General features: G+C 37.2%; 1 protein-coding gene across 1 annotated transcript; it reads right to left on the bottom strand.

Annotated features, from left to right (window-relative positions):
- COG2 (component of oligomeric golgi complex 2) lies at nucleotides 1–27,146 on the bottom strand. Its single transcript, XM_066545652.1, has 18 exons — nucleotides 27,051–27,146; nucleotides 26,360–26,521; nucleotides 25,564–25,629; nucleotides 24,580–24,660; nucleotides 23,864–23,967; nucleotides 22,530–22,638; nucleotides 20,643–20,822; nucleotides 19,511–19,635; nucleotides 18,101–18,227; nucleotides 14,215–14,354; nucleotides 11,061–11,122; nucleotides 9,655–9,806; nucleotides 8,173–8,373; nucleotides 7,320–7,392; nucleotides 6,056–6,198; nucleotides 5,393–5,532; nucleotides 2,060–2,240; nucleotides 1–444 (listed from the first exon to the last, which is right to left on the bottom strand). The coding sequence occupies exons 1-18, from the start codon at nucleotides 27,117–27,119 to the stop codon at nucleotides 343–345; spliced, it is 2,217 nt and encodes a 738-aa protein (XP_066401749.1). The 5' UTR covers nucleotides 27,120–27,146; the 3' UTR covers nucleotides 1–342.

The raw sequence follows: 27,146 nt of genomic DNA on the forward strand, positions 1-27,146 counted from the left end.
TACATCAAACGTTAGGAAGACAATTTATTACATATAATTTTCAACATAAAACTTTGTTCTTGTACATTTCAAGTTGTACAACAAAAATAAGAAAAACATTTTCTTCTACTTTTATTCTATAGTACAAAGTTTAGAACTTTGATTGCTTTCCATATAATGGATAACTGATAAAGTCTCAGTCTTTTGGTGAAGCAAGTTCATCAAAGCAGAAGATACACTGATTTGCTGCTTGAGATACTTTAGGAAGCACTTAATTGCTATTTATTTGGTAAAACAAAGCAGAGTTCTCTCTCTTTCTTTTAGGGACATTGTTTATCTTCAATCACATGCTTTCAAAAATATCTAGGATGGTTCCACTGTAGCTTGATCCTTGGCAGTTAGAACCAGCTCTGCAAGGGCTGAAAAGCTTTTTATGCTGCTTGTTTCCAGTCCCATCTTTCGGATCTAAAAAAATACAGAAAATCCATTAATTTTCTTTAAAACACTGAAAACCCAATAATTATTGTACTTAAAATACTTAATGAAGCCTATGTTTTCTCCTGTACTGACATGTGGCAAAAAACACAACTGCATATACTGCAAACTATAAATATTTGCATCCAGCTTTGCTCAGTTAAGTCTCTCTAGTTACAGAAATGTCTTGCAGGAAAATATTTCACCATCTTCTAGGCAACTTGTAACTAAAGCCAGCTGGAAGTTTCCCAGTGAAGCAATCAGAAAGAGAAACTTGGCTGCAGTTGGTTTTAATGCATTGATTTCAACTAATTCTTTTTTTTTTCCCACTCTAAATGAAGTTTCTGGGCAATACTTTAAAGATCAATGTGAATACATCCAAGAAGAGCCAACAGCATGACGGTGAAAGCATTTCAATAGGCTGCAAAAGCCTATGGTTCTAGCCTTGCACTTCCTGGGAGACAAAAACAACTCTACAATTATAGAGGTTGCTGCAAGTAATTTCTTAGCCAGGAAATCTCTTGTTCTGACAATAAGAAAAATATGGCCATGAAAAAATTAAGAGTGCAGTGAAGCAGAAAAATCTGGATCTAACTAAAACCATAATGAAGTGATTCTGAAAAGGTGTTTGCTGCTGGACCTCTGTAATAGTCACATGTACCAAAACATCTCCAAATGATCATGAATAATCTGTCCCAGTTCAGCTTAAAATCACACTGCAGTCATGGAAAAGAAGAACAAAAGCTCAACCCCAGGCAAAAGCTGACAAATAATAGTTTTTGTTAGTAAGATCTCCACAGTTCCACCCAATTGTGATTAGTCTCATATCTGAGAAAAGCATCTGCGCATCTGCTCACACACAAGCAGACTTAATCTACCTGTTAGAATGCATCAACAGTATCTGCTCACAAACAAGATCAGACAATTCCTTGGCATAATGATATACACTCTTAGCTGAAACAGCTATGATAGAATACCATAGTTGGAATAGATATGATTTGACTCTTAGTTGGAATAGATATGATTTTTAGAAATAAAGGAGTACAAAACGGTATGTTTGTACAATTGCATACATTTCTTGGAATATTTTCTGTTTTGCTATTTAAAATTTCGTATTTGGCACTGAGAAGCACTTACAGTTATGCAGCACAACAAATCAGGCTGACATCCTCACAGCTCTTGGGAACAGACCCTGACCATGCAGAAAGTCAAGGCTGGAAACACCCCAACAGAAGACAAACAAAAGAAGGGCCATAATGAAGTTTCTATCAGACCTAAGTCAGGTCTCTGCCCTCTCATCTGTAAAGACAGTGTTTCTTCTTAATGCTTCCAAGCACTGAGCAGTACTTGAATTTTAAGTAGTAAGAAATATAAGCTTTGCATTTGTACAAGAAAGGATAGGAAAGTATGCATTGCTGAAGTGGTATCTAAAATCACCAAGGTCTGAAATAATCTCCTTTATACAAATGTGAAAACACAAAACAAAAACCCAAACCCACACCAGCAAAGCTTTCAAGACCAAAACTGGAGTCAAGGTTCCCTTTCCTTTTCCATCTCCCTTCCAAAACTATTAATAATAAGAAGAAACTCGTTTGTCATAACTTACTTGTTCTCCAAAATACTCAATGTCTAAGGCCAGCTGGAGTCGGATTTTGTTATCATCACTCATGCCCCCATTTGTACCAACGGGGTTTGAAGTTGCAGTTCTTCTTGCTTGCTTCAACCTTTTTAGACTCTCTTCCATTTTCTTAACAGAACTGAGCACATCAGATACAGTTTCATAATACCTGAATTAAGGAAGGTTAATGAGAAAGAAACTTTACAGAAGAGCCGACTTCATACACAGAAGTACATCACTGGCCCTGCTGAACAGTGCCAGAAGGAATGGCTTTCCTTGCAAAGAAGATACTGATGAGCATTACCAATTAACCAGTATCTCCATTATTTGTTCCAGAGGTTAATCTGAAGATTACTATTCAGTCTTGAAGACATTTTTGACTTGTTCAAGATGTTTGTGCTCAATAGTGACCAAGGAATGCAACTGCTCAATTTTAAACAGTCAAAATCAGCCTCTCTTTACAATCAATAGACTACTGATAATACTCAATTTTATAATCAGGACAGGAATAACAGCTAGACAGACCAAAACCCACATATTTTTAGGCAAGTTATAAAAGTGTATATGACAGCACACATAGGCACACCAGTCAGAAATGCCTATTTCTAAAATGAAGAAACTGATTTAAACAGGAATCTCAGGAAGCTGGCAGGAAAAGTGAGAAGAACCCTAACCCTAATTTAGAAATGTCAGAGATAAAATAAAACACTGTTGCCCATGGAGAAAGAATCCACATTAAAGAAAGCATAGAATCAAACACCAACTACTCAACAAAAGTTCAAAAAGTCTTATGGACTGAAACCCCATGCCTAAGTGGGAAGAGCATATCATACAAATTAACAGTGAGTTAACAATTAGAAGGGAAAACAGGGCAACAATGGGAAATTAAAAGATCCATGAGAGAAATGACCAGATTGAGCTATGTTCTGTAATTTGCTAAAATACCTTTCAAAGAGCCTATGAAAAATATTACTGTAAGAATTAAGAGTTGAAACAATCTTCCTGATGATTTTAAACAAGGAGGCAACAAAAAGCAGAAAAGCTTTTTAAAAAAGTAATTAGATAGGGATGGCTAAAGAAAAGTGCTCGCCAGTGCCATGGAAACTTGTTTCACGACAGCATTCTATGAAAAGCAAAAGTATTCCAGTAAAAGTCAGTCGTGTCCTCTTTTCATATCTTGGTATTTCCTAGTCCCACTCAATTCCTACTTCTGTTGTACTCCTAAATCCTTCTGCCATTTAAGCAAATTTAGCCCCAGTGATTTTTAACTAGTTTATGCTCTTTTCTGTTTTTTTTTTATTCAGATGTGAATAGATAATACATAAGAATGTATTATCACAGCAAGAAATTAATTATTTGCATTTGTATTCTCAAAAAATAGACTACAATACTCCTCTGTGTAAGAAATTCAGCTTCTTTGACTTGTTGCTTGTCAGTGAGGATAAGATATTTTAAAACAAAATGATGAAAATAGTAGCAACAAACCATGAAAAGAGAATTTGAAGAAAATTCAAAGGAATTAAGAAACGAACCTGCCAGCCTTACTGGTGTTTAACCACTGCCACCATGTTGTTCCACTTTAATGTTTCAAATTTTTATGACTCTGTTAAGAGTTAGACTGGACTGCTGAAATAATTTTATTCACAAGTAGCAGCACCACTATGTTTAATCTAAGTTTTGGAAAGTGAAGAACTGCTTTTTGGAGGCAAAACAGCTCTGGTTGGGTCCAAGGAACTATGTAACAGCTACTCTGCATGCTGTCACCAGATTTACTTAAGCTTTAAAAGGACTAACCAGGCACACAGATGTAGAGAGACAGACAAGAATTCACCCCAAGATATTTTAGCTCAATAATCTTGAGTGGATTGAGATTCCAGGAATCTTTGCAGTTCTTCAGCAACGTTACTTAACAATTAACAATAAAGTTTTTTCCATGCACTAAAAACTGGTAAAGAGACACCAAACTTGAAAAAATACGTTTTGTGCAAAATGAAAATGGCCAGTGCAATCAAGATCAACCTAAGCTTAGCCCTGTCTAAAACACTTAAGAAAAATTTTAAGGATGGTTAAAAGTGTAAAATTGTCTAACAATTTTATGTCTATTCTGAAAGGTACCAGAAGAGGAAGAGTAGGGAGGCATAAGGAGGCAAAGGACAAGAAAAAACTCATGTTCTGACTATGGTTTAAAACCTCAGTATTACTATGTGGTTAAATCTCAGAAAAAAAAATCAGTTTATGCTCAGCAGCAGCCAACAGACAATATAATATGCAAAGAATTATTGGGAAAAACCATGTAAGGACAGACAGAAAGCACACATTATACTTTAACCTGCATGGATTCTTCTGATGTTATCATCTACGGTCAGAAAGGTCAAAGAAAACCAACAAAGCAAAACTATAAAGATGGGAAAAAGAAAAAAAAAAAATCCAAATAGACTAAGGCGACTCTTTTGTTTTAGGCAAGGTTAGAGATAAAAAAAAAATATAGCTAACACAAAGAGTAAATTGTCCACAACACAAAAAGTAGGAGGTGTCCTGTGAAATTTTCTGGCAGAACTTTCAAACAAAAACAAGTATTGCTATCTCACATTACATGCTTTAACTGGCAGAACTCACAAAATGCAAGATCCCTGCTCAGTAAGAATTTAAAATACAGCAGTAAGAATTTAAAATACAGCTAGACTAATGGAAAAAAAATCCATAAAGGATCCTAATACATATGACTACTCATGTTCAAAAGCCCTGAAGATGCTAACTAGGAAACAGAAGATCTGCTAAAGAAAGTATTACTTTATGACTGCCTTATTAAAATTGTGAACAACTAGCTCTTCAGCAGTTTAAGAAGCCCAAAGCTTTTTTTAAACCACTAAAAAGTTGGATAATAATTGCATACATTAAAGAAGACAAAGGACAGTAGAACTCAAGTTCTTAAAAATTCAACCACTGTTCATTGAAAGGAACAAGATTAGCAATTTTCATTGAAAGTTATGGGTTTAAGGCCTTACATCAATTCTGCACATCTTTAGTTCACTGCTGCACTCCCACAAGTAACCCAATTTTCAAATGTCCTATCCACCTCATCATGGTTTGCACAGATCTGAGCAGGAACCAGGTTTTTGGATTCCCTGCCCAGCATTTCATCTGCTGAACATGCAATATGAGAGTAAATCAAAGGAAATATATCCCACCTAAGGAGTGCTGTATTTTGATTTTCTTTACAGTTGTGTTAATTCATAGCATATAGTTTTTTTTTCCTGTGCCTGTTCAATAGACATTGGAGTTTTTAACTAAGGCAAATAATGTTCTGTATGGTTTTCTTACTTCTGTGTGCTTTCAGAGAGAGCACCTTCCAACCACTGATGAATCATGGGCTGCTTCAAGGTGTCTCTGTAGTCATTCTGCAGTCGGTAGAAAGGCTTAAGAGCACTGTCAACATAAGGTGAAGCTTTAGTTGGCACCTCCTGGCAGATGACAGGGAAACAAGTTGGGGAAGAAGGAACCAGTCATTTACTTACTCAAAGCATCAACACCCAATTCTAGCACATGTAAAAATGCTAATCCTGTACCTAAAGCAAAGAGATACATAAACCATTTAGGACAAGTGAACAAGAGATCCTTATACACAGGGAAGACACCACCACAAAATAATTCAGTAGTGCTATACAGAGCAATATAATACAGAACAAGGTTCAAAATGCCCAAAGCTTTTTCAGAGATGCATGTGCCAGCCATTCCTATTACCAGGGTATGATCCTGAATGCTCTTTCTGCTCATGCTGATTCCAGACAAAGCTGAGCAGACTCAGTGCCCGAAACAGACTATTACACTTTTGTTAAAATACCTACAGCTTTGTACTATACTTCACTAGGTTGAAGACATTGTCATGGGCTCAGTCAAGCAGATATGGACAGACTTAAAAAACTCACAATAATCTCAGCACAGGCCCTTCTGAGATTTAATTTTTCATTTGCAAGCAGCACTGACCTTGTTGGTTCTCCTATATAATCTTGGAACTTCCAGTGCACTCTTCAGGTATGCAAAGGATGACTCACTGAGATCCTGGATGATCCTGTTATTCAAGGTAGGCACACAGGCTGATAGAGAAGTCTTTGAATCTTCCAAGGCTCCTATTAAAGTAAAAATGCTGAAGTTTAAACTGAGCTACCCTGTCCAAACACAACACAAGTTATGTGAATCCCCTCAACTTCCTAATCCCACTCACTATCTGGTGTCAAGTACAGGATATGCTTACCAAATAAATACACACCAGCCACTTATAAAACACTGCCAGTAATACCAACCATTCCTCAGCCAGAAACACAGATAGAGAAAAGGAAAGACAAGTGCAGTAAAGTGACATTCTTCAGGTTCAAAGTTTTTCCAGTATTACCAATGAGGCAAGGGCCTGAATCAAAAGGCTCTTACCTTCCAAATAAACTGTGTGAAATTCTCTCTAAATTCCCTATGGAATTACTGGAGTAAATTCAACTCAGAGCCATGATTGGTTACAGACCATCTACTGAGCAGGGGATGTGCACAAACTCCTACATCTCTAATAGACTTGGACATCTACCAGTAGTTCTGATTTAGAGATTTCAGTGGAATTCATGATGCAGAACTCCTGGCTATGCTTGCAGACAGGGACTAGTTCACTCACACATGCCTAGCTTTAATTATTAAATTAAAATCAAACTCCGTATTTCACATAAAGAATGATCAGATGAAAAAAAACAAACAAATGAACCAAAGCGACAAACCCAAAAACCAAACCAACCCAAACCAAAAACCCAGAAAGAAAAAAGGAGACTAAAATACTGAATTGCTTCTACTTTCTAAAGTTAAGGTATTTAACTATGATACTTTGATAACCCTCTGCGTCAAATGACTCATCAGGCCTAAGAGAGAACAGTCATTTTAGAAAAATATTTTAGTTTCCACTGGATAATGGAAAACCTCTCTTATGTCTTCTTCCCCAATTATTTCAAAAGTTTAATGATATGAATCTTCTAGGATAAAGTCCTCACTTTCTGGAGAAAAATCCTAAAAGCACTTTAGACTCACTCAATTTTAATTGTTAAGCATTTTCTAGACTCAACAGATCTGTTCAAGATTGTTTCTATTTAACAATTTAAACAGAAGGCAAATTTCATTAAGTATTTTCACCCTAAATAATGAAACTGTAAAAGTTGATTTCATTTTTTTGGCAGAGGGGATTTGGGAGAAAGGAGAAGGAGCCTCTCAGCTTTACCTGCAATGCAAGACATATTCTTGAAGCCAATCGTTTCAAGCTTTGGTTTAATCATGTCTAAGATATCAGGAATCTGAAAAAAAAACCCCAAAATCAAGAGAGATATAGTAACGTTATAAAAATTTTAATTTCTTTTCCTACATTCTGTAAGTTTGAATTGCATCACAAAACACCCTCAATTTCTATGGTTTTACTGCATCTCTGTGCAATCAGTACTAAAACTTTACAACATGCACAGGAATTTAGGCTTACACACTAAATCCTCTACCTTATTATTGTACTCAGAAGAAATAATTTAGAATTAACAAAACCTCCTGCAATTTACAACTTCACAAATTACAGAAAATTCAGCCTTTCTGAAAATAAATACATAGGAATCATCCCTACTGGGAGACAATTAACAACATACATCTCTCCTCAAGATTCTGGATCATTAATCAAGTATAATCATGATGATAAAACCTTTTCCAACCTCAAAGACTAAAACCAGCAAACAAACACACTAAAGCTGAATGTTGCACCACACTCCAAGCTGCAACAGAGACTTCACTAGAAAAGGTAAGATTGGCAGAGTGACACTTCACACCAAAAAACTGCAGAAAGATATTATTTTAGGGATTAAGCCCAGCAGCTACTGATAAAAATAATTTAAATACCTGAGGTGGTTTGCCCATAATCTGCCATTCCAAATAAGCACAGAGTAGGCCATGTATTTCAGGTATCAGACACCCCAAGTTTTGGCATTTAAGATTAAAAAATAATTATGGTACATTATTTTAAACAATTTAATGCTCTTACAAGATGCCAAAAACAATGATGAAGATTCTTTCTAAGTAAAGTCAAAAGCACAGACCCGATCCTGCAGTTTGTCCAGATCTGCAGCAACGTGTATCAGCTGAGTACTAGATATAGAAGACAATGGCACACTTTCTGGAGAAGATCCATTTCCTTGGTCCTCACTGGGGTTGAGGCTTAAAGAAGATTCCTTTCTACCAACTGGCACAGGTTTTTTGCTCTCCTTTGTATTTTCACTGGAAATGGGCCTTACAGAAACCTGAAACATCAAATTGAAGTGTGAACCCTAGCAATAGAGAAAGCAGTTAAAGCTGGACAAACTGAAACAGTACATAAAGGACTTGTAAGACTTCAGCATTAGAATGCCACACTTTCAAGGGATATTACCAAATACCATTACTAAAATATGCAAAAGGTAAATGTTAAAAAATTTTGAGTGCACTACAAAGTTGGGTGATTTAGAACAAATTTCTCTAATTAAGGTTAAGAGAGGGCAGTCCAGTCCTGCTGTCAAACAACTCCTTTCTTCCACCTCCTCAAGCTCTCTGCTGTCAGGCAAGCGCTTCCCCTGATTACTCTGCTTTAACTCTGGTACTTATCAGTACTTTGCATGAGCTCATTTAGCTGAGAGAACTAAGTCGCTGAGTCACAAAAGAAAGTATAAATGGAGGTATTACTTCCATCTTCAACTACCAAAGGGGCATGTACAGAGAAGACCAGAATCAGATTGATCCCTGAGGTACAGTGAGAGAGTAATAGGCAATGGATATGTACCTTACCAAGAGGAATTCTGATCACAAAGGAGGAAAAAGCAATCAATCATTAGACCAGCATTCCCAGGAAAGAGTGCAATCACCATCTTTGCATATACTCAAAATTCAACTTAAGAGGCTCTGTACAACCTCATATACACTGGCCCTATTTTGAGTAGGAATTGGGACCAAATGACTTCCAGAAATCTCTTCAAATCCCAATTATTCTATTGTACTGTCTCTCTATGGCACAAGAAACAGGGGCTCACTTGTATGGCTGGGAGCAGGCAGTACAAGAGCAAAGCACATTTTCTCTGCTCAAAAGCAGTGATCATTGATGCTGAGTCAGCTGTCCAGGAAACTTTGGTTTTGCATTCTCAATATTAAATAACTGATCCAGATTATATCACTCCTTCTTATTTGCAGGGTTATTATTTCCCTGGCTCTGTTTCACAACTTCACTCAATCAATAACACACAAACAGAAGAGAACTAAGATTTTGGCTTCTTGTTTCAGTGGCAGAGGCAGAATTAAGCAGCATGAAGTACAGCTTTGGCAACCACCAAAGCAGCAGACAGCAGCACTGCAACAGTACTGATACTTGTGACTAATCACGTATTTTGCAGTGATACTTTTTATAAGCCAAACTCATGTACTGCTTGAAGGTTAAAAACCATTAACTTGACAAAAGAACTCTTAAAAAGAGGTCACATATTTTGCTTCAAAGAGTCTCTTTTTGATGGACACACCCCATCACCAGCCCCTTAGAGCAGGCTGCTCTCTCTCACCTCGCTGATGAACACGGAGTAGCGTGCCAAGATCTGCAGGCTGAGTTTCCACAGGCGGTGCGCTAACAGCGGCACAAACATCTGATCCGACCAGCACTTCACAAGACTCGCCCACACCATGTGGGTGGCCAAGAGACAGAAGGAGCTCCCAGCTAGAAATGATCAGGAAACAAAGGTCAAGTTCCTAAGCACCTTTTTAAAAGATGCGACATCAGTGTAATTGCATTACCCAAGATTTACCCAAGATCTTTCCTAAAAGATACAATCATCAGATAGAAATGTATTAGGCACTGCCTGAAATAAACACTTAAAATACTATCTCCTCAATGCTTTAGATTTCAAATTCCACCAAAGTCTTGCTGTAGCCGGCAAAAGCAAGAAACGAGAATTTGCCTGCAATAAAGGCAGAAACAGCTTGGCCAGATAATCCACTTCAGGAAATAACATTTCCAAAATAATTTTTGGCAGTCTTTTGAAGAAGTTACATTAGATATTCCTGCCAGCCATAACATAATACTCCCTTACCACTAAACTATTGCTCCTCTCCCAGTTACATGAGATATTTGCTATAAATATTTATTTTAAATACTGTACAAATGTCCATATTTAAACAAAATACTTTTAAAGCAGTTTACACAGTTTTACATTTAAAGCAGTTTACATAGTTTTAACATTTTAGAGAATACAATTAGAAAGATAAGGAATGTGTCTGCAAGTTCCAGGCCTAGGAATTGAAGTGGTAAGATGTATACATATTTTGTCTCCATTAGGATTTTTTTCTCCTGGTTTGCCTCAGAGGGCATGTGTGGATACACACATACAGACATTTAGGTGTCTGTAGATACCTTCTTCACAAATATTCACTGTTAGCTGAAATTAGTTCTTCTGATTACAATATGCTTCTAATGGATGTATCAGGTTATTCCTCTTGTGTATACCTCCTCATCTCCTCATAAATCAATATATATTTTTGGAGCAGACACCAACTCTATGAATGATAGCAAGCCTAAATGCTGCCAACAGACAGCCATTTTTACATAGTGCTATACATTGCTACAACATCAAGAAAAATACGCCCCAATAACACAGCATAGTCTTTTGGTTGTCACTTAGAAGATGTCAAATGCTAACAACTCCTTCTTGCACTGAGGGATGCTTCCATAAGTATGTCAGTGACAGCTGCTAAAGAGGGGTTTTTAGTAAGCAAAATGATCACTTACCAGAATTCTCACATTGCCATCTCTGCAACAATGTTTTATACTGTTTGAACAGTCAATCAGAAATAATTTCTTACTATTGAATGTGAACCACGGGATACATGTTACTGAACACTCAAGAGACAGAGTGATCCCTGCTATTTATACAACCGATTCCTTTACAATAAATATTTTTGCAAAAAAGTTTACCTGGTGCTTCCTCTAGTGTATCTGAAAGTGCTTCTTCTAAGGCCCCTGCTATTTCTCTGAATCTGTGAGAAAGAAAAATTTTGAATATCACAATTGCTTAAACTGATGCCTAAACATTTTTCAATGTTTACTTTAGTATTATTTCTATCTGCTATCAATGGACATAACACAGATTTTAAACCTGGGGTTATTTTTGCCCAACTTAACACTAGCATTCAAACACTTGAAAGAGAATATTTGACATTTTACAGGCACATACAAAGCTTATACTTTGGGATATTATTAAAGTTGTGGTTGCAAACCACAACTATCATCAAAATGATAGCTCACAGAGTGACAAGTCCTCAGCTTTTTGAGGAGGGAAATTTTTTGTTTTGTTACTGTTTTTAAACTATAAGCAATCAAACTGACCTTCTTTAACCTTCAGGTATGTCACATGATACTGGAGCTCCAGATTTCTACATGTTTGTTAATGAGCAGTAACATAAGGTTCTGCAAACAATTCTGTACCCAATAAAAATCAGTAGTTCCTCAAGGACACCTGTTTTTGGTTATTTTTTTTCTTTTGTTTGTTTAATTTCTCTTTTAAAATACCCTTTTTAAAAAAATTCACCATTCAAAGCAAAAAAAAACCCAAACGAAAATGACATCTCCAAAATTTTTTAGGTATAACAGCAGAAGTTATTAAAACCTCTGATACTTTTCCATACTTGCATCATTTTAAGCTTCCCTGTAGAAAGTTCTGTTGTCAGTGATTTCCTCTTTTTTGCTTTTATGTGCATCATAGTAACTCTGTAAGTCTTTCTATCAAACTTAGTAATTACAACCTTGTAGGGTTTATCTTAAAGTCTCTTAACTATCATTTCCAGATCAGGACAGGAGCCCATCTAGTTTTTTTTTCTCAAACTCCTAATGGACTAGGATGGATGTTTAGCAACTAAACACGTTTGTGAAATGGCTTCAAAGCCTCAGTTCTGCCTATGCCCTGCTTCCATCAACAGAGCAGTGTCTAAGTCTTTTGGTGAAAAGGATTAGAGAACAGAATAAGGTTTTTAATGACAATGTAATTTTTGCTGAGTATGTCTTACATAGGAAATCATTTCCCCAGTGTAGGGCACAATCAGCTGTATTGACACAACTGAAAGAATGAAACACGGGAAAGAGTTACTGGTGCTGTTTGTGCCAGCCCTGCTACAGAAGAAATGCCTGAACATCCATCTGTTCCTCAAAGGATCATTTCTAAAGGCTTTAGTAATGGCTGATTTTTCTGGGGAATTTCTGTAATTGAAAAAAGAAAACGCCAAACAATCTTAACTATAAATGCCGAAGTGTGAGATAACAGTTCAATCAAAATCTTGTATGACTTAAAGGATATTAACACACATCAAGAGAAAGCTTCCCTGATATATATAATTAATATGTTGTATTATTTTCACAATTATGCACTGAAGAATTAATGGGTACTTCCAAAGTTATATTATTCCAATATAAAGGAATACTATAATTTAAGATGAATCAGCTGCTGTTATCCAAATATTTCCCAAAATAGTACACTATTTAGTCTTACAGTAATCTTGGATTAAAGGAAAATGATTTTTTAAAAGTGTTTTAATCAATCAGAGCTCAGAATATCTAATGGCAAACATTTTTGAAGAGAAATATGCTGAAGCTCCATTTCAATTTTATGAGCAAGATTATCAAAGTTTGATCAATTGGCCTCCTACTAGAAAAGTTGGACTTGAAACAAAAAGGGCAATTAATGATACATATCTGTTAAAAGGTTCATAATGGCTGCAGTTCCACAGACACTTTTAGTCTCTGCACCACTATGTAGTGAATACTCCTGCCCCTTCCCTTGGGCCAGCATGAATATTTGTACAGTTAAGTGGTTTGGGGAAATTGACTGGAGTTGAAAATCAGTAATTTTTTTCTGAGTAACAGGTCCTTATCAGTTCACTACACAACTGCAGGAACAGATGTGCAAGCAAAAAAAAAAAAAAAAAAAAAATCAGGGTATCAGATGTTGTGACTACAGTTTTACAAAACACCATGAACCACCAAAATATTAAGACCCAGCTCCCAACCCCATGTTCTTGTCACTTATATTAACTCTACCACTCGTAAGATTCCTAAATGGAATTTTTCAGCACAAGTGTAGATTCCCCCTGGATTAAAGAAACTGTAAAAATGTGACTGTGGTAGTGTTATTACCAATTACAGAATTGTGCAATAAAAAGGGCCACTAAATTGACACAGGTTAAAAATAAACATCAATTTCTCTTCCACCTCTTTTGGAAATTCCACTTTTTGTTTGTTTGGGTTTTTTTAAGAGGCTCTCAGAAGGCTTTGGACCAAGACAGATTACACATGGCACAGCTGGGTCATAGCAGACTTCACCAATGGTTCTGTTCCTTGCCTGGAGGATTGCTCTCCAGCCCTACAATCAGACGTACACACTACCCTTTCTAAAAATACAGTTTTATATTCTATTTTGTTCATTCAAATTCTAACATTACTAGAATTTAGAAAGGACTTTCTTGGGTCTCTCTGTTCTTTTCTAGCTGCAAGGTCTGTAAAAGAAAACATTATAAATACATCAGACCTGCTACTAAAATATCCTAGAAGCTACTAAAATATCCCAGAAGTTATGACTTAGCTCCTCAGGAACAGGGAATAGGAGGACAATCTTTGGGAAGGCAATGCTACAATTTAAAGAGTACCTCCTGTGTGAGAAAAAAAGAATGTCAGAAACATGGCTAGGTCTGGAAAAGCTGAAAGTTGTCAAGTCCTTTAGTTCTATACCTCTAAGAAAAAAAATTTCTTCCTTCACAGTAAGTATTCCTCTGGATTTCCATAAGTAGCATTCAACATACAGCTTAGTTTCAGGGACACTGGAGAAAAATAATTTGAAACAAGAATTCAAGACTTATTTAGATCTGTTCCTGAAAGTCTTATGAGTAGCTTATCAAATCTGGTGTAACAACACAGTAGATATTGAAGAGTAGTTATGTGGTTTTCTGCTAAATTGTTGAAAGATATATAAAAGTTACTTGACATAATTAAATTCTTGATTTCCATATGATTTGTTGACAAGTGAGACTTTGAACAATGAAGAGGTGTGACCTTAAGAGTGAACAAAAAAATGCATGCTAACCTTATTTGAAAATATACAGGCAGATTCCATTTGTTGTTAAAGCTGTGGTAAGAGGGATGAGCCCTTAACCGCTTCACGCTGGCCTGGGAGCCACACTGCCGTTCGAATTTCCGTACAAAATCCATACTGGTGGTGTATTTCTGCAGGAAGAGAAGGAGCATTCTGGTCACACACAGGCTCCCAGCAAACAAGAAAGGCCACCACCCATTCAGCAGAACACTTGTACCACGCTACAACTAAGCTCAAGGGTGAGGATGGGCTGACACTGCCCCTCATCACCTCATCATACAAGGCTAAAAGCCTGGGCTGCAGAGACACCGAAACCAAATTAACTTCAAAGTGTTACTTTATGGTAAGGACACTTCTAAAAAGCATAAAACTGTCCAAGCACGCTGATCAAGCAGAACTGATCAGAGATTCATGACTATCTCTGAGCTCAATCACTGGGGTGGTGCTGCACAGTATTAACAGAGTCAGGTGCAGCAGATATAATTACACAAGGAGAAACAATCAGGAATGAAACTCAGAAGTACACATAGCCAACTGCACATGAGAATGGAAGCACAATATTTTTGTCTGTTACACAGGACTTGTACTGTAAGAATTTCTAGAGCTGTTTCCCTAAAAATATTTTGCAAATATCAAATATATGCAGAAGAACTTCAAACAATTTCAGATAAACTAACTTCATCCAGTGTATACTTCTAATAAGATGTTTATGAATAGTATTAAGTTGGTTGCAAGCAAAAAAAATTACATTAATCCCCAAACATACTGTGGATTTGGTCTCAATAGTATGAGAACACTGAAAATAATGAAATAATAAGTTAAATCATGCACAAAGCAGAAAGCCAAATACTTGATGAAAACCAGAAGTAAAGCAGTACAAAAAATGTTATTTCATACAAAATAGACCTTGCTAACAGACCATGAAACTTAGGCAAATAAATTTGAAATCAAAATACAACTGCAGTTAGAATTACTTCTATGAACTGAAAGCTAGTTTGGTTTCTGTGCAAGTTTCTTCTATTAAAAAAAAAAATTAGGAAACAGCCATAAAACCTATCATATATTCTCATAAATCCACTACTGAAATAATGAAATAAGCCTGACAATCTCTCAGTGCTTCTGACTTCACTGCAGGGTAAGGGTTCAATCCACAATCCAGAGCACTACAGGAGCCAGGTGATTTTGCCTCTTGTGAAGCAGTAAAACATTATCAGGAGAAGCCCCTGTGTTGCTGCTTAGAGGGCCTGCTCTCAAAAACTCTCCTGTGAACAAAGGACATGAACTGCCACAGGGATGCCTCAGTACTGGGTATCTCAGGAAGTTCATAACTTTCTGTTAAAGGTATAACTACAGAATACCTTTCTTGTGACGTGGTAGCTTCAGTGTCAAGATAATATTCTGAAAATTGCATCCAAAAGCTTTTAAGTAACTACTTTTCTCCTAACCTGGTTGTATTTATAACACAATGAACCCATAAAAGGTATGGGAGTTAGACCCAGACTGAATGACAGATTAGTTCTCTTTCAGGCCTCCTTTCTTAGATAATAAACTCAGCACTGTAAAAAGGCAAACAAGCTGTTAATGCTCTGCTACCCTAAGTGTAAGTCAGAGATATAAACCAAACACTCTGTAGACACCCATCACTTTCAAAATAAAAGGCACCTCAAGAGACATCTCAATATTGAAAACATTATATCCAGGAGAAGGAATTAACTGCAAGACTGGTTCCTATTTCAACTTCTAGGATTGGATTGTCGACTGCACATTTATTTAAGAAAAGTAAAATCGAGAACCAAAAGGGAGCAATTCTCAAACAGAGAGATCTAAACTTAATCTTAAATGAATGTTAGGAATAAAAGAAGTATTCTTTTCAAATACCCATAAAACTTCACATCTAACTCAAAGAAAGGCACAGAATAGAATAGCTGAAACTATTTTAAAAAGCCATGTCGCACAAACGCTTATTTCAACATACTTAACATCGCCGGTCTGATTTTTAAAGGATTTAAAACAAATCTTTCAATCCCTCTCTCTTTTCTACACCTAAAAACCCCTTAACAGAAAACACACCATATTCAAACTTATTTGCATTAAACCTATACATAGGTATATATGCAAATACACATAGAGAAAAAAAAACTGTTCTGCATTTCTATCAGCCTAGAAAATGGAGACACAAGATTATTGTCTTAAATTTGTGTAGTATTACTTGGCTCATCATCAGAGCAAAACAATTTTAAAGGGATTTTCCCTCCCTCTCAGTTCAGAACTATTAGTCTTTAGATAGGTGCAATAGCATTTTTACACTTGGCATTTGAACTTTATATTGATTTTAAAGTAAAATATTTTAATGATTTTAATGACTATGAGTCCCTTAAGTAGTCAAAAGCAGTACGGAAAGTACTTTGGACTTACTACATGATTTACCTGGAAGTCATGGGTGGGTGCTGGGTTTTTACTGGGGTTTTTTTTGATTGTTTGGTGTTTTTTAAATAAACCAAATGCCTTTGTTGGCCACTATCAGTATAACATAAGACAGGCCTTTTAAGCAAACCCAGCTTTTCTGAAGACACAATACACTCTTGTACATCATGCCCCATAGTACAGCAAAGGCCCAACAAGGCTCACAATCTGCAGTATGCAGGCATAAGGTGAAAGCTTGGAGAGTGACTAAACTTCATGGTAAACTCAGAATTCTCATGCGGGAGGAGGAACACATTACAGTGTCACTTGTGCGGCACTACCACAGCTTTCTTCAACATCCCTGTCATTTGCTTCTTATTCAGAGACAGCACTGCAAACACTCTCAGTCATGCCTATCTGCCTTATGCAATCTATCCATACAAAAGAGATCTTAAACTCCAAGAAAAAAATATCTAAGTGTTTAGTAAAAGCAGTTTTTCAGGAAGACATGAAGAATCACATGCCTTACAAACCTCCACTGGCAAGCCAGCATTTCCTCAAGTCATCTGTCCTGATATGCCAACAATGCCTTCCTTCAGACAATTTATCACTGCCTCCCATCTCTATCTTGAAAATAAAATGTTTCACACTAATCACAAGTCAAACTGCCAGGGGGAAAAACTCCAATTTTTTTCAGTAATCATGGTTAAACACAAAGCAGGCAGGACATGAGGAAAAGCAGAGAGTTCCTATTTTCTACTTGCAACACACAAGTCACCAGTGAAGCGCTGCCAGAGAAGATCTTCATACTAGATCAAGAAATCTATTTCACCATTAGTAAAAGATGATGTTTTAGAGACAGAGCAGCACTACCAATGAAGAAAATACAGGAGTGACAAGTACTTTAAATTCATTATTTAATGTAAGCTTGTGATATCAGAGAAATACTATCTCTGTTTTCTAAACCTGATGGCACTGCCAAATATTTTCAGGTTTTAGTTGACTTGTGTTTATAATCACAACATAATATGCAGTACTGCAAGAGAGCAAAAGCTAAAACAAGCAAGTGAAACAAGGAATTTTTTAAATCTTCCCATAGTAAAAAATAAGTTGCAACCCAGGAATTTAATTAATACGACAGCTCCTGCTATACAGCAGTTCTAGACTTGAGTGAACACTGGAGCCATCCACTCCCACTTTCAATAACATTCAATTCTACTCCCAAAATAAACACTAATTCACCTGACTAAATGGTGTCCAGTAACTTCTGTGCAAGCTCTCCTAACAAACTTGAGGGAAGAATTAATTCCTATGAAAATTGACCAAGTGGTTTGAGATAACCTCCTCTTCCAAGCCATGCAACAACATGAATTTACACAAAAGCAGCAGGGGGGGGAGAAGCTAGAGAACATGACTATTTAAATTCTTGTGTTTGTCACAGAAATTAGAAATGGAAAAAATGGAAATTAATTACCTCATGAAACACATCTGGGTTTCCAGGGTTAAAAAGTGATGGCAATTTCTCTTCCAAACCACGTACTATTTCTGGCCACACCGAGTTCACTAAGAAATCATATCCAGGAACAATATCTGCTTTTTCACTGAAAAAAATTGCAATTATTCCATGGTTATATTTTACCACCAGACTTCTATTTGGAGGCAGGAATCACTAAAAGAACAGATGCACAGCACTAGACAAAATGCAATGAAATTTTTTTACATATTTATACTGATTCCCTAAACTGTTCTTCCTTTGAAGACTCCTTATCCGATTCCACAGTCTTATCAAATCAAAGCTGGTTTTTTTGTAACTCTCAAAAGTGGTTTAAAAATTTATCAGTTACCTATTTTCCAAGTGTGTACTGGAAAATCAGTACATTTCAGCTGAGAAATCCTAGGTATAATTCAAGTTTTAATAGCTCCAAACTTCCAAGACCTACCAAGTAGGAATAATGTGACTAATGCAATGAAAAAGAGAACTTCTTCCTAATTGTTCCAAACTGTATTTATACATATTGTGTTTGATCAAAAGATCAAAAGGTACCTTGACTTTGAAAACTTAAAAACTGAGAGCAGAAGAGATAATAGCATTCTATTCCAATTTAGTACACCACACTACAAAGTAGAAACATTCCACTATTAAGAAGAACGATTAAAACTTGCTGAGGGATTGAAAGAATTAAAATGTTAGTAAAACTTAGGAGTCATAAAAAGCTCAGCAATGGATGACTAATTAGAAAAGCAATTCTGCAGTCCCTAGGGGCTATGTCCATAGTTCTGCTAATTACAGCAGTGTGCTATATTAGCCATCCTGCAAAGAGATGAATAAATGGATACAATTCAGTAGACCTGAATTATTTAAGCTTGAAAAACAGGTAATTTAATTGCATAAGGAATTAAGCACTTTTTGAGAACACAGTGGAAGCACAAATAAATTAAACCTGTAGTTTTGGTACACACAATAAATCAGTCAAACCACTGAGGACCATTCCCACTTTTCTGATGTGCACTAACTCAATAACTTCTAAACTTATATTTTGATAGCTTTATTATGCTCTTCTCCTTGGATGAAGTGTGCAATCATATTTAATGGGTTCAAAAAACCGAGTTATCTGACACATTGTATCATGCACAGGACTCACTTCTGCTACTGAAATACAGGATTGTCTTTGCTTCCTCTGAAGGTCTGGGCTGCAGCACCAGGAAAGTCTGTTCACTGATTTGTTTTGAGAAACAGAGGCATGAGGTAAAAATCAAACTTGACTAGAATTTTCAGGAAAGGCCAGATAAGTCATTAGTGCATGAAAGCTGATAATGCAAAGGATTTCAAAGCATATGATACTTGTTGTGACTTCAGTGCAGCTGAGAAGCCCAAGATACTTACCTGGAAATTGCTCCCCCTGTTACTTCCCGCAGGAGGCGGCAATGATGAGGAACAAACTCCAACAGCCTACTGTACATAGCCTGGAGGCCATTAGGGTGGGATTGCACATACTGCTCCACCATCACCTGCCAGGAACAGCTCAATGTTAAATGCCAGAAAAGTGAATATAAAATATGCTGTAATGCAAGACTCACAAAACTCTTAACACTATAACCTCAAATACTGGGATAGTCAGTATATTACTTATTTTTTCATTGTATTTTAGAAGTATAACTTGCCAGCCTGATTTATTACTTCCTTTAAAGCAGCACTCTTAACTGCCAAGACTGGCCCAAAAATGGGAAGGAGATCCTTTCTTTTTAATTTGAGCCACTATGTCTGGCTCCCAACCCACTGCACTGCCACATCACTGTCACCTGAAGCAGTCTGTCAAGTTAAAGAGGGAACTGGTAAAAGCTAATCAAACTCAGAATAAAGTAAAAACTCCTTCTAAATGTTGAGGTGGTTGGTCCAATCCCAAATACAGGCAAGCCAAAGCAAAGCATCTTCTGTGACACTGCTAAGCCTTTAACATAGCTAGCGAATCAGTTTGTCTGGACAGTGCCTCATACTCAGTGAAAAGGGATAATCTCTGCCACAAAGAGAAGACAGTTTTGGAAAAGAACAACAGCTTGTTTCTTGGTATTCTTCCAACGTCCGAACACATTTGCCTCTTGCAACATAAACAGGTGGAATGGTGTAGAAGTGGTGAAAGAACAGAGCCGCAGAAAACTGAGGGGAGGAAAGTGACACGTCCCACACAGTAGCAGCTGTTACAGCATGTGGCAGACACCCAATGGAAACCTGTCCTAAATGGGAGAGGTTTGGTTTTTTGATTCTTTAGCCCAAGAAAAGTAGAGGTAAGAAAAAGAATCCACCCTGGATATAACTCGAAATTGGTGACAGGCAAGTAAGAGAATTCTTCTATCCTTTTCTTCTTAAATAGCAACAACAATCAAGTTGACATTTTGCTGTGGCTCAGTTCTCCTGTTCTCTCCACAAAGATATTTTGAAGCTGCTAACAAAAGCTGGAGGTTCACAGGAAAAATAAACATGTTTGGAAAACAAACGGAATTTTTTTATGTTATCTTACCTCATCTACATAAGGTTTTACAAGCACTTGGCCAACTAATGCCTCTGCATCTCGTGTTTTGTCAATTGTTGCATAAGTGCGTAGACAGTGGCGTATTATGTCAACATTTGACGTTTGAAGGCCTTCCAAGAGCAGCCCTTCCAGAGACTGCTGCAACATGGCTGTTATTCCAGCTATACGCTACAAAGAGAAAGAAAATATAGTCAGAAAAAGCCAAAATCAAAGCCTGTCATCATTGTTGAAGCAAATGCATCCTGATGTGCCTAACTCAGCTTTCTATCCTTACCTGAAAAGTACAAAAATTTGATAACTGCCAGTGTTCAATGACCATTAACACAAACTTAATTGGCTACTGATGCTATATAAGACAAGATTTATTATAATAAACCTAAAGGCAATTATTATGCTCTATATGTTGTAAGTTCCACGGTAACTTGTATCAAGTTTGGTTTATCCTGAGGAAATAAGTTAGTAATTGTTCCTTGTTCAACTGAACCAGTATGTGACAATAAACAAAAGATTTACAGTAAGTGACCAGGGATAACAATTGTAGCATTTATCCCTCACTGTCAGAGACTAAACAGACAGCGTGTACCCAGCACTACTTGTCAAATTACCACAAACCAATGACACTGAGTGACACTAGCAAACACCAAAGAAATTAGATTCCTTCTGGCTTCTGCCAAACAGCTTCTTCGGTGTACACATATTCTCCTTTTTGCAAATCATTTTTCCTGATCTCCCATGACATCTTTTCTACTAGATCTGACTAGTGTAGCAATGAGTCCATTGCTACACTACCTGTAGATATACTCCTGGCCCTATAACTCTGCCTTTGAAGGAAGATCAGCAACACACATTAAGGCAGTCGGAGTTGAACTATGACTATAGCCAGTAAAATTTCTTCTCTCTCTTTTTACATGCTGTATTGTGTCTATCCATCCTAAAATGATTCATAGAATTTGTACTGAACATGCAAAGCCAGGAACCCAACTGCTGACTGGTCATGAAAGCTACATTCTGATGAGCCTTAGCAACAACAGGTACAGGTCAGAAGTCCTGACAAACACCACGTGAAAAATGTTCTCCCACCCCATACACTACTCTGCTGCTCACGCTCACTGCTGCTAATATCCAAGTCTGATATCCAATTCAGTGGCCAGAGGAGTCTTGTAAACTGTCCATGTAACAAAATGATCCCATGGATATCTGCAGCCGAAACAAGTTTGTATTGCCAACAGGCAGAGGCACAAACTGGAACTCTGAACTACCTCAATAGCTTGAAAGCCATTAAGAATGACACCCTCATGAGAATCAGCTTAAAGCATTACCCCATCTCTACATTCACAGCTTTCTTTTAGCACAAGTTTTCATTTATCCCCTCTCCCCACTGAATGAATAGAAGAAAAAAGTCCCACCAAAACAACACTTTGTCTTTTACAGTAGGTAAAAGAGCATACTGGGAGATTAGTAATGGCCAGCATAATTTCATGAGAAGACAAACTTGAATATATTCAAGCCAGCCACTATGTAGGCACATTCCATTTATATTCTGGTCTGTACATGGCAGCTAACAAAGCCAACATAAATCTCTAGAACGAGGCCTCAGTATCAGTAAGCAGACGAACTGCAAGATACATTAGGCTGACAAAAATGTCTGTCATATTTCCTGCTCTTATTCTCAGTAATTTATCCTAAAGAAGTAAGCAAACAGGGCATAAATCCTCAGAAAAAGCAATAGTTCTAGTCAACTGATAAAAATGGCCTCATGAAACCCATTTTTCTCCATAAATTAACTCAATAAAACTCTGTGGAAACAGGCATTTATCTTCCAGGTATACTGGTTTTCCTTGACTGTCCAAGTGTTAAGTGTCATGCAATACTTACTGGTCTCACTTTGTCTAAAAGGGGCATTCCTTTGCTTTGTACTGCATGAAATTGTAGTTGATTAAATTCTGTGGCAATTCTCTCTAAAACTTGTCCAGTTAGAAGTGGACTGGAAGAGAGATGATACAAATGAGAATACACAGTTAGATCCTTTCAAACCAAGGTAACAGATAGACAGAGCTCTCCCTCAATTTTTTGTAGTTTCAATATTTTGAATTCTGATAGGTACTACTATAATGATTGCGATCAAGCAATAATGATCTGGAGCACGCTACATGATTAGCGCTGTTTTGCAGCTCTTACATGAAGTGGGTGAAGCAGAAGCTGAGAGGAACATAAGCTCTTGCCTCAGCAGTATGAAGCACTTTCTCCTAAAAAAGTTTTAGGCAGTTTTATTATCACATGGAATGTCAGTTTTAAGAGAGCTCAGAAACTGCACCAGGTGACCTTCACCATCCAGATTTGTTTCTTTCTTACTCTGTCATATAGTAAAACTAATGATAGTTATCTCTAGAGAAACAGTCCTGCCCTTCTCAAGCCCACACAATCCCAATAATGAGCCGAATTTTCAGTTGTTCAAGTACGATCTTAACTGCAAACTGAATTCTGCAAAGTGCCTCACCTGACTGGAAACATCTGCTTTTGTCCCTCTAGGTATCAACCCACTTTCTGGTACACCTACCCCCCCTACCATGTGATTGATCCAGCACACTGAGCTGAAGAGACAGTCTCACACTGGGTCTTCCCTCCAGCTTAAATTGTACTTGCATCCCAGTCAAGCCTTTCAAGTGCATGACTGGTACATCAGTTCCAAAATTGGCTGAACGACATCCTGCAATCCTCAGTAAAGGCAGAGGAAGAGGTTTGACTGGAATTTGTCACAAACCTTCCTTGTACTAGGTTTGCCTTGTCTGCCTTAAGCTATCCTTGCAGCAGTCCTTTCATTTTTACATATAAGCAGGGAAAACAAGAAAAACTGTTTTGTTTCACTTACAAATGACATTGGAATAAACTATAGGGAGTATTTCAGACATGAGAGGATTGGTGACTTCTGATAAAGTAAAATAAAATAACTGCACACTAACTTTACAAAGCTTGCTTACTGAAAGCACCACAAGTAATTTGGAACTTTGGAGTCTGAGTTACATGTTCTGTGAATGACTGGCTTGCGGAAGACTAAAACCAAGAAAATACTAAAATTACAGTAATTTATTCCATCAGAGTTACATTTCTAAAGATACCTCCTACTGTTTGTAAATTCACTTTCAGCAACACCATGAAATTAAGTTAGTCTCATCAACTACAAACAAAGGTGAGCATTACAATTTTTTTACCTGTTTCCCTCTAATGAGGACAATTCTTTAGTGCCTTGGGAATGTAGAATCTTCTCAATTTTCTCCACAGACTGAATAACATGAATAAGTCTCAGGACACACATCTGTAATTAAAGAAAGATTTTTCATGTCTAACCCCAATCCCAATTGACATCACCTAAAGAAAATATTTTAGATGCTTTCTTAGTTCTTTGGTTTTTTTCTGGTTTAAGTTTTCTCCGTTTATCTTAACACTTGAGTCATGTCTCAGTTGAAGTTATTGCTCACATATGTCCATAAAACACCACAAATAAATGTTTGTCACAGATGTAGGACAGTTGTTCCTATCCCTGATGTTTTTCAAAGAACAAAGACAAGTGTTAGTGTGTCTCCTGCCCACAAAAATTAAACAGCTGTACTTAAATTCCATTCATAATAAGTAGGTTTATATGCTACTGCAGTCAAAAACAAGAGCAACTATTACAAAATAAAAAAAAAAAAACCAACTAAATCAAACATGTGTTTTGGGCAACAACAGTAAAACAAAGATTTATTATCAACTAGACACTGTAAAATATGAAGTCTGTCAACCAAAATGTCAATACATTTTACAAGTACAAAATCCTGCACAGCTTGCATCTAGACAGCATAGAACTTTCTTAATTTCATTTTCACAGGGTTAATGGCAAAAAGTTATCCTAAGGACGATCTTTTAAAGATAGTACTATCTGTTGTACCTTTTTTCTTCTAATGTCTTCTTGTTTAGTCATTCGGTCATCTACTGCTTGAATTCCTTCACTGACACATGACTTAAGACTCTGTGAGAGAAAAAGTCAGTATGTGAAGCTTGCTTCCCATTTAAGGGTTGAAAAAAAACCTAAAAAAAAAATAAATCTAAACTTAAGACACAGATTAATTAGATCATGGGAGTAATAAAAGCTACATGATATCAAGTGAAAAAGCCATAAATACTACTAAATAACTGAAAGTAGAATCTGCTCCTTAGGTATTGCCACTGCAAATATAATTATTTCCACCATAAGCATTCTTTTATTACCTTAGAGAGAACAAATGACCTTTGCCTAAAAGCAAGCAATCAACCCACTATGTTTTTATGTCTTGCAACTGGAGTTACAAATCAGTTTTAAATAATATTTTTCATGCAGTAAGGATTTCTCTATGCTAGCTGACCCTGTTTTCTGTTAGACACAAGGGGTTTGATATTTTGAAGGCACATTTATGCAGCAAGCATCCTTTTGAACTGGCTGCCAAGATGATCAAAAATTGCCCCTTCCTATAAATACCAAGTCAGTGTGGAGGAGCCAGAATAAGCTCCACCTTCAAAAGTGTAATGTTTTATGGTTAAACCACACACTGAGGAAAGTAAGTCCATAAAGGGACTGTGCTGCATCTGAATTTTCTATCACCTTTAAGTTACTCAAATATTAAAACAGCTTCAAGATATCTCCATAGACTTGTCTTGCAAGAGTCAATTCACTTGTCAAATTTTAGAAACTCTTTTATCTCTTGGTTGAAATGCACTATGGGAAACCAACATTTACTGCAATACAAGTGCCTGAAAATACAATACTTCTTAGTCATCAGTTTTCAAAGAGAAGTTTATTGTAACGAATATTAACTTGAATAGAAGACATTCTGTACATCATATGAGAGCGAGCTGAAGTTTACCAAGCTGTTGACAATGATTGTTTTGAACATACCATAACTTCTTCCCTTAACTGTCCCAAGGGTACTGAAAGCTGATTGAGAGCCTTGTCCATGCCAACCTAAAGAAATTACCACAAACACATGTATTACTTTTTTGATAAGATCATATGTGAATTACTGACAAAGCCTATCATTTTACAGATACTCAAAGAGAACTGAGGAAACATAACTTCCTTTATAATTTCCAGTTTTTAATTCAATGCAAAAATATGTTATCTCAAATACAAGCATAAAGATGTAAGACTGCTTTCACACAAACCCAAAAGATAAACAAAATTTCCTCCTATGGAAATTTTTCCTCTCAGAAGTATGTTAAGTCTCAGTCTTTGAATCTGTATAACTGGAACAATTACAATTTTCAGACACAAAGTTGGAGATCTTTTAAGATACTATGACTATACAAAAAGTTTAAAGATTCCTAAAAGAATCCTTCAAAACAGCCTTACTTTTATCATTGCTGTTCTATTTTAATGATTAATTTCCTTCAATTTTAAAAGTGCTGACAGTTTGAAACAAAGTTTGCCCTGAGTCTTAACTCCCTAACAAGCCAGCTTTTCAAGACAAAATGCATACATATAAAACATCTACTACAGGCCAACAGCAGTTCTGTACAGCAATTCTGTAAGTTCTACAGGAATGGTGTCTCAGTGCAAGGATTAGAGACATCAGTTTAAGATGCCTTAAATCATAAAATGCCAAAATAAAAGCCATATACTTTTCATACGAAAAATAAAAATCCCACTGAACCACACTAAGTCTGAACTACACAGTACAACTAGTAACACTTACAAGATTCGTTGAGAGATTCACAAAATCTGCATAGTCCTTATTTATGAGTTCTACCATAGCAGTTTTAAGGAGTTTGTAATAGAGCTCCAGATCCTCACGGAGCTCTTCCAACTGCACACGTCTCCTGCAGTCTGACACAAAGTGATCAACATCAAAATCCGCCTGAAACAGGAAACGGAGAAGGATGTAAGTAAACAGTTCACACAAGGAACACACCCAAAATAAAGTACTCCATATGCCTGTGAGCTGACCAAACTAAAGCCCTAGGGGGAAAAAGGCTTCTTAGCGCAGTAGTTAAACTCTCGGTTTTTAGGCTGAAAAGCACAGAGTGTCGTGGGGCTGAATATCCAGTGACCAGCTCCCCGAAATACAGGAGACTTAAAAACCAAACAAACCACTAAACAACAGCCAAGAGTGGAAATTCAGTACTGAGAACTGCTCTACTCTCTGCAAGCAGCGAGGCCTCTCGCTCCCGTCAGTCTCGGAGCCCGGCCCTACCTGGACACGGCCGGATCCCGGATCCCCTGTCAGTGACACCCCCGGCGCTCCTCGCAGCCCCGGCCGGGGGAAGGGCCGTGGCGGAGCTGTAAAATCCCCGCCAAGGCTCCGGGCCGCGCTCTCCCGCAGGGAACCCGCCACCCCCTTCCTCAGGAGGCCCCTCGCCCCTCCACGACCCCCGGTCCCCGCGCACCTTCATGAACTCGTCCTTGTCGAAGCAGAGGTTCTCGGGGCCCCGCGGCAGGCTCATCCTGCCCTCCATGCTGGGCCCGCACCGCCCCTCGGCCAG

This window comes from Molothrus aeneus, chromosome 3, assembly GCF_037042795.1.
Source record: "Molothrus aeneus isolate 106 chromosome 3, BPBGC_Maene_1.0, whole genome shotgun sequence".
Taxonomy (NCBI): domain Eukaryota; kingdom Metazoa; phylum Chordata; class Aves; order Passeriformes; family Icteridae; genus Molothrus; species Molothrus aeneus.